The sequence below is a fragment of the Carica papaya genome, chromosome 2 (assembly GCF_054855325.1).
Source record: "Carica papaya isolate Zhongbai chromosome 2, ASM5485532v1, whole genome shotgun sequence".
Taxonomy (NCBI): Eukaryota; Viridiplantae; Streptophyta; class Magnoliopsida; order Brassicales; family Caricaceae; genus Carica; species Carica papaya.
The window spans coordinates 3,041,598-3,050,270 of record NC_142310.1 but is presented as its reverse complement, the minus strand read 5'-3'; the positions used below and the strand labels follow the sequence as shown (position 1 = coordinate 3,050,270).

The 8,673-nt window shown below is 39.1% G+C and overlaps 1 protein-coding gene across 5 annotated transcripts; it reads right to left on the bottom strand.

Annotated features, from left to right (window-relative positions):
* Window positions 1–844: 844 nt before the first annotated feature.
* Window positions 845–6,057, bottom strand: LOC110819202 (Pentatricopeptide repeat (PPR) superfamily protein). Of its 5 annotated transcripts, XR_002540634.2 has the most exons (4): window positions 5,782–6,057; window positions 5,561–5,618; window positions 2,261–4,904; window positions 845–1,413 (listed from the first exon to the last, which is right to left on the bottom strand). XR_002540634.2 is itself a non-coding variant. In XM_022048319.2 (2 exons), the coding sequence occupies exon 2, from the start codon at window positions 4,757–4,759 to the stop codon at window positions 2,675–2,677; it is 2,085 nt and encodes a 694-aa protein (XP_021904011.2). In that variant the 5' UTR covers window positions 4,760–4,904; window positions 5,782–6,057; the 3' UTR covers window positions 845–2,674. The 5 variants fall into 5 exon arrangements, 1 of the variants encoding a protein (XP_021904011.2); XR_015816821.1 differs by lacking the exon at window positions 5,561–5,618 and having other exon boundaries at window positions 845–1,974; XR_002540633.2 differs by lacking the exon at window positions 5,561–5,618.
* Between the last annotated feature and the right edge of the window lie 2,616 nt (window positions 6,058–8,673).

The following is an 8,673-nucleotide window of genomic DNA, read 5'->3' as shown; positions in this document are numbered from 1 at the left end:
TAAGCTCAATTGTTACTGCCATATGATATTACTAATTATCATATAATATCTGTTTTATTGCTAAATAATATAATCAACAAAAAAATATAAATTATTAAAAAATCTTTATTAATGTAGTTTAAGTTTATTATTATTTTTTTGGTTCTCACTTTAATTATAAATTTTAAATGCTCCTAATAGTAAATAGACATATCAAATGGAGGTCTCGTATTTTTCTGTTGGATTTATGCCCTTTCATCAAAAGTATTTTTCTAAATCTCGTGTACAACTAAACCAATATATGTAAAGTGGTGTAATACATCTTTTCAATTTTTTAAATCTAATAATTTTTCGTTTTTAAATTATGATTTATAACTTTAAATTTTTGAGTTCATTCATTACATCATTCGTAATAAGCAAACTCGATATTTTGTACAAAAGAAACTCATTTAATTCATGCATACACCAAGTAAAGATTATTACAAGAGTGAAAAATATCTTTATAAAATTTGTTTTACAACTTTATTATCTCACATACGTAGATTGAAGTAACTTCTTTAATAACTTTTGTTCTACAAATGGTTTATTATTGGTTCCATTCTTATCTTTTAGGAAACAAAAAATGTATTACGTCCATCTAACATGGCATTTAATTTAAAACTGGACCAATTAAAAAATATCACATGTCGATAAATTTAACACGTAGCAAAAAAGCTGACGATGTTAATAATTACTAACAGTGAGGGACTAAATCGAAAATTTATCAAAAATGCATATATTAATTTATACCAAAATAAAAAGCATGGACTACTTTGAATAAAAATAAATACTATAAGGACCAAATCATTATTTTAGTCTATTTAGGGACCAAAGAAAAACTAGAAGTCTCTATTCTTTTCGGATTTTGGAGCACTACTCATGACTCTGGCAATAATTCATGGAATTCCAATGGCACCAACTGCCCAAAGAGAATCACCCAAAAGTGTATGAAAAAAATACATATGATCTATTATGTCCTTCATAGTGGTAAGATTGACAGACAGCTGTTCGTAAAAGAAGCTTGGAACAGTTTCTAGAGGCAGCACGTCCACTCCCGTCAAGATTTGGCACCTTGTCGGTAGGACTGTGCTTGATGGAAGGAATCAAGATCTCATCACAACCCTTCCCCTCCTACCCGACCCTTCTTTTCTCAACTTTCTCAAATCCTCTGAAAAATCCTGGGCCTTTGCGGTATGGCTCAACTGGAACCTTTCTTGACTCTCATCCGGACAAGAGGTGCAGCTTTGGTCCCAACCCTTTGCCAAATTGGCATTCATGGTCCTATAACAGCCTTGCTGTCATTTGACTCGGAGCTGAGCAGTCGGGTTACCTAATGATTGATCCTCCTAGTGAACATGAGGTGGCTGCAGGCTAGCACGCTGGTTCCAAACAACTCTTGGAATGGCACATTTAACAAAAGGTGCAGTCAGTATAATGTGCATATGTATGATAGAGATACTACAAGAAAATCATGACTGTCTAGACATGGCAAGTCATGCGGGCAGGCACAAGAATGTCAATAAGTACATACAATCCAGTAGCAGGAGAAGAGGGAATGATCAACATAACTGACAAGAAGATAAAATAGTTCGTATTTGCTGGAAAGGAGGCAACATAAACTGAGACACAAATTTCCCTCAATTTGAATATGTGGGCAAGATCAGAAAGGCAGTGATTCATATTACTCATCGAGTTAAAAATTTTAGATTAAGAACACAAGAAGAATTCACAATACAGCAGGTTGAGCATTAAGATTATGTTTCTCAAAGAGCTTTCAGATAATGGGCAAAGTTTGAAACTGCTAGTGTTACATTAATCAAACTTCCAGGAGTCCCCAGGAATATTAAGTACTAAATATTCCGAATATGATTGTACATGTATTTCGGTGCACAAAGACTAATGATAATGACATGCTAAATAAGCTGCCGTATCTGTAATTGAAGGTCATGCATCAACCTGTAGTGATGGAATTTAGAATCTTGAATTAGGGAATGGCAAATTGTGTCTACTACATTAGACATTACATGAATAACGAGATGGCAAATTGTGTTTCCACATTCCAAATTTCCTGATCATTTCAGAAAAAGTAGAATAAGACTTTAGAAAAGAAGAGAGAGAGAGAGAGAGGAGTAAACTTGATGACCATTGGGCATCTAAAAACTGATTATTCCAATAAAAAACAGTTAAATAACTCACATTAATGCTAGTAAAATTCATGTCTGGGAAAATAATATGTACTTACTTGCCCGGCGAAAGAGCAAATAGCGTCCACCAAAAGTATCTGATTCTCTGGTGAAAAGAGTAAATAATTTACTCTTTAGCAATTGCTGAAAAGAATTTAGTTTCCAAATAAGGCTTGAATTTCAGAATGTTATCCCCTTCAGAATGTTGTTGAGAATAATTAAATTCAATTAGGAAGATATGGTATCAAACACCATTTGGGTTGTGAGAGAAAAAAAGTATTGTGGGCTAAATCAATCATCGATTCTCCCTACTCTGATTGTGTATAGAAAACAAAGGCCGAAATGTACAAGTTTCAGGTCCCACAAAAAAAAAAAACTTTCCTCTATGCAGGTGAAAGCTTGCATAAAAATGCTAAATCACCTAGACCGTTCCTCTGGAATATTCAATAGACTTGAAGACTTTTAGCAAAATTTTAGTCAATGCCAACCCACTTCCTAAATGCCTGAACATGTTCAATCCTCTTACTTTGAACCTCAGATCTACCCACTGATGCTTTTAGGCTCCGGTATAGGTTTTTATGAAGATTTAGAAACTCCATTTTATACATCCACTTGTCAGTGCACATGCCACACCTTTCCATGCAACCAATAACCTCCAACACTCTCTCAAAGTAACCACCTCGAATAAAATTCATTAGCAAGAGCTCATACAAATCCCTGGTCAACATTAGAGTCCCATTCTCCACATTCCTTTTAATATCCCCCCACAAAATTGTAATTTCACGGTACATTCCCAAGGAAGAAAATCCATATATCAAAAAAGCAAATGTTTGCCCACTAGGTTGGAATTTCATTCCTTCCATTCGGCGGTAGGTCTTCAAAGCATCCTCTATCATTTTTGCTTTGCAAAAAAAGTAAAGAGACGAATTTAACTCATAAACCATAGGAAGAATTTCCTTCTTTTCTTTAATTTTTTCCACCAAACAGTCAATCAACTCTGATTTACCTACCGAAGAAGATGGGTATTTGTTGCTTACCTCAGATAGACATGCAGAGGCATCAATTCCGTCAGATAAATCTATTTCTAGACCAGCCTTTTTCATTTGTTTTACCAAGGCTTTGGCATCCCTAAGCATACTTGCTTTGTAATAAGCTATCAAAAGTGATTTATATGAAGCACAGCCCATGGGATTCCCAGCTGATTCCATGTCATCCAAGATGTCATGGGCAGCCTCCAGCCAACCTAAACGGATGCATGCATCAATAACGTCACAACATAAGTTGGATCCACCCAGTGAATGAAACAACATTTGAATGCTGACTAAAAGCTTTGACAGCTCAGCAGTCTTTCCATGTCTCTTGTAACCATAGATGAGTTTTGCCAGAGCCTTGTTAGTTGGAAGAAGTCTGCCATTCCTAAATGTGACAAGGTCTTGGTGATCATCTGTGGCAAGAACAGAGTCCTTTTGCAGCAGTTCAGGCACAACCTGTAGTTTCAAACCTGCTTTAAGATTGGAGGGTCCAATTGGCACAAGGCAAGGCTTTTGGGAGTTTGTCCTCGCTCTTTTAATAGGAAAAGAGTCCCTGTTCCCACACATATCTAAGACAAGGTCAGCAGCAGCATCCATGTCATCAAACTTAAAGTGCAAACTCAACAAACTTGCATAGAACTTCTGGTAATAATAAACTGGAGCTGAACATTGATCAACATAATCTTTGAATTTTTTCAACTCATCTCTTTGACCATTCATTTCATGTAAACAGGAAATAATAACAATAGAGTGTGCATCAGCAATCACACCAGTTTGTGACATGAGCTCCATAATTTCTTGGCCTTTGAGAGAGAATTTAAACCTCACACATGCATCAAGCACAAGGTTAAAGATCATTGTATTGGGTTTCATCAGATTTGCATGATCATTTTTCATTATACTTAATTGTAGGAAACGGTTGCAAATCTCAACTAAAAAGTTGGAAGCAAGACATGTCCCAATCTCTGTCTTCACCATATGCAGCACAACTAACTGCAGTACTTCCATTGATGGCAAATTGTCTTTCTGCAGCATCAACCTAAGAATCCCTGAAGCAGGCTCAGGCAACTGAGATCTTGCTAAAGATAGTGACAATTTGGTCAGTATATCAGGATGAAGTAAACCTGATTTTTCTTTTGAGATCAAATGTACTAAATCACATGCTCTTTGAAGGCAGTGCGAATTAGAAGAGTACGAAAGCTCCGAGACCAGCCTACTCAAAACAGAACGGTTGGGAAAACCATATAAACTTTTAAAGTCAGTAAAAGCTGCTAATGCTTCAGTCACTTGATGACCTTTCAAAGCCGATTCAATCTTCTTCAACAGAATGGCATGAGATGAACTTTCCCAACTCAACCTTTCTGGATGAGTTTTAGTAGAAAACAACCTGGAGATCCGTGACTTATGCTGCACAGAGCCCAACTCAACCTTTCTCAACTCAAAGTTTCCTAACACACTGAAAAATTGAAACCTTCCAAACAACTTTCTAAGACAAAATCCCTTGCAACAATCGGACATCAAAACCATTTTTTTTTTAAAAGCTAGTGCTGCACAGAGCCCCAAGAAGTAGCTATTACTAAAGTGGGATGCATAATGAATTTGTTCCTTGCAGGACCTGTCATTCAGCACATATTAATACAACCACATGATGAACTCCACAAATATGATGCCACTGCAATCAGAATCCAACATCCAAAAAGAAAAAAAAAAACATTAGTCATTTACTTCTTAGAACCTGGTTCTCAATTATTAAGCTGTTAAATGAAAACTGAACAAGGCAACATATAGGGCTAACACAACCATATAATTCAAAGTTCAATACTTGAATTCAAATTCTTTTTCCAGAATGCTCATGACTTGGTTCGCCATCATTGCTGGTAACTAAAAGCTGAAAGGCAAGAGAGTAGGGCAATGCAAGCATATGAATTCAAAGTTGAACAGCACAAGCTAAAGGTGCATCCGAATTTAAATATATATCAGCAACACGGGGCACAAGTTTTCTTGTCACTTCTTTATAGATACTCATAATAAAAAAATAATAATAATTAAGAATGGAGCTTCATTGAAGCATTTACAGTACTGTTAACTAGCTTTCGTGTCCGTGCATTAGAGATTATGATATTCGTGAGACAACGGGGATTTATAAAAGGTAAAAGTAAAAGTGAGAAAGAAACCCTAGAGAATTCCCACGAAAGATGTCGTTTTCTGAGAATCGCAAGCTCTTACCAAGAGAATTCCATGGAAGTGCAGTAAAAACTTATTTTGTCTGTTATAGATTATATATGTAGGACATAAATCATTAGTAAAATTCGCATATTGCTCGATTACCTGAACAGAGAGATAGAGAGGTTGCAAAACAAAAGTTTGTAACTTCAGTTACTCTTACCTGAAAATACGAAGTAAAAGGACCCAGTGGAAGTCCATGGACGAAGAAGAACCAAAGTAAAAAGCATGAATGAAACAGATGAATTATTTGGATGGATAGGAAAAATGGAGCTCAATCTATAAATGTGATTACGGCATAATAAAACAAAGAGATAGGATCTCACCATAGACTGGCAGCAGAGTCTGCAACTGATTCAACAAAGATTTATTGGGTGCAAAGAATCCAACTACTGCTTTAGTTTTGTTCTGAATAGGGAAGGGCTGCTTCATTTTTGTTCTGAACAGAGGAGCAATCTGATTCAACAAAGATTTAGTGGGTGCAAAGAATCCCACTACTGCTTTAGTTTTGTTCTGAACAGGGAAGGGCTGCTTTATTTTCGTTCTGAACACAGGAGCAATCTGATTTGTGACTGTTTGACCAGTACTCTAATTTTGATTCTCTTCTCAAAAAGTTTCCTTTTTTCTTTCGTTTTTTATCAGACTTCTCTCGGAATTTGCAAATTACAATTTACTTTTAACTTTTTAAAATTTAGAAATAAATCTTTTTAAAAATAAATCGGTTGATGAATAATATTTTGTTTAATATGTTTACTATCAATTTAAGATTTTAAATCGTTTTAATAATTTAATCATTAGTGTAGCGCCCGGAAAGGAGGAAAAAAAAAAAAAAAAAAAAAAAAAAGGGGGCCACGTCAGCAGCCACGCCAGCAGGCCCGGTCAGCAGTCCCGGCCAACCGGGGCCTGCCACGTGGCAAGATCGCGTCACTCCAAAAGGAGCCACGTTGGCGATCCGCGTGGGTGCGATCCGACGGCCCAGATCAATCACGCGATCGGACGGCCCAGATTCAAACGCACGGACGGCCCAGATTCAATCAAAAACGAACGGCCCAGATTAAAACGAAACGAACGGCTGTGATCAAAAGGCAAGGGGTTATAAATAGAACCCCCACACCAGACCAAAAACCCTAGCCGCCAGCCGCTCGCCGGAGAAGACGAACCAGAGGCCGACCGCCGCCACCCGCCGCCACTCGCCGCCGCACCGGGGAAATTTCCGACCGCCGATCGAGGTAAATTTCATACCCCCGACTCGTTTTTCCCCACTGATTCCTCCTATGGCCAAATCGAAGCCGAAATCCCGGCCAAACGGCCGGAATACGCGGCCGAATCCCAGCGGTGCCGCCGCGCCCCCTCTCGGTTTTTGCCTCCGACGAGGCCCTTCCCGGCCTCCGTTCGATGCAATTTTTATATCACCGTGATCACCATTCTTTTCTCTACAGGTTGACCGAAGCCAAATCACCAAAACACGAACTTCGCCGGAGAGTCGCCGTACCCGAGAGCGCCGCCGCCGGTAAGCTCCGCTTTTCCGTGATTTTTTGGCCCCCCGAGGGCCCTAGGGTTGTTTTCTGACAAGGACCAATGCGAGTGTGGCCGAATTCGGCCAAAAACGGCCAAAAACAGTCAACCCGAGGCGACTCGCCGCCGCCAGCGGCGGCGCCGTCGCCGGAGCACGGCGGAGCCGCCGTGCCGGAGTTGCGATTTGGGCCGAAAGAGGCCCTGGGCCTAATTTGGATTTTTTTTGGAACACGTGCAGGTACTGTTAGCGTGTTTCAGTTCCCCGGGAAAAATTCAGGGAAAATTAGGGACAGCCTGCAGGCGCACTGTGAATCGTATTCGGATCCCGAAAACAAGTAAGGACCCCTCACCCTATTTTCTATCACGGTATTAAAGTTCAATAAATGATAAAACGGTATTTCATGAACCAACGAATGTGTGAAATTGCTTAAGGTCGCTAATGGAGCCCGAGTCTAGTGTGTTTGTCGGTTAACTGTTATTTGGCCTATTTTACAGTTTTAAATGCAGTATGAGGTTTGATATTTTTCATTTTATAGTTTCGTGTGCATATTTTACTGTTTTACTGATTATGGATTGAATGACTGGGATATTGATGCTATATATTGTCTGTTTGGCATAAATTACCGTTTTGCTTGTTTGTATGTGGATTGATAATGCTGACTGAGGGAAAGGAGAATGAAAGATTATGTAAATGGGTAATTGTATAATGTGGTCAGCCTGACTAGATATCCTGGGAGATGGTGGACGGACCGGATCCGTAGGGAACCCTACCGGAATTGTGGTCTCCCATACCGGACGGGGTATGGAGATCTTATGTGTTTTGGCGCCCATATCGGACGGGGTATGGGGACGGCCCGTTTCACCCTCATACCGGACGGGGTAATGAGGTTTATAGTTTTGGCGCCCATACCGGACGGGGTATGGGGACGGCCCTGGAATATAATTTCAAGTGTTAAGGGTTAACGGGTAGCGGAACCCCTATGGATCCCCATGGATACTAGTGGGCTGGTAAATGAGGAAAATATATTGTGTAACGATTGAATTACGAAAGGCTTGATAAGTATTACGTTATACAGTTTATATATGATTTCATGATGATGATGATGTTATTGTTTTCGTATATTGTCTTATGAATTTCACCGAGGTAAGTGAATGGTAAAAGTTTTATTATTGGTAAAAGGTTTTGTTGTAAATTATGCTCCATTGGTCTTTTTGTGGTTTTCTACCCACCTTTATCTCCGTGACGGTGAGATATCGTGATGTTCTTACTGGGCTAGTGTAGCTCACTCCTTAATTAACCATTTCAGATCAGGAAGACATGGTTCCCGAGCCCGTTCCGCAGGAGGACGACGAAGGGGATGCCTAGAGACTCTGTAGTCATACGCATAGTTTATTTTCGAGTTTTCTTTCTTAGTTAGTTTAACCTTTTATATTTTAAGTACGTTTGTTTGGTTTTTCGTGTAAGGGATGTTAACTGAAATTTTGATCTCGCTTCCGCATTCGATATATTTAAATACTCATTTCATTTTAATATTTTCCGGGGCCGTTACAGTTGGTATCAGAGCCGCGTTTCCTCGGACCCATCCCTTACACTATAGTCCTTTAAAGAAATACTCACCGATTGGTCGTTACTCAACCATTCCTTGTAAATGCAGGTACACAGAAATGAGGAGAGGAAGGCCCCCACTAAACCGAGAGGCCCA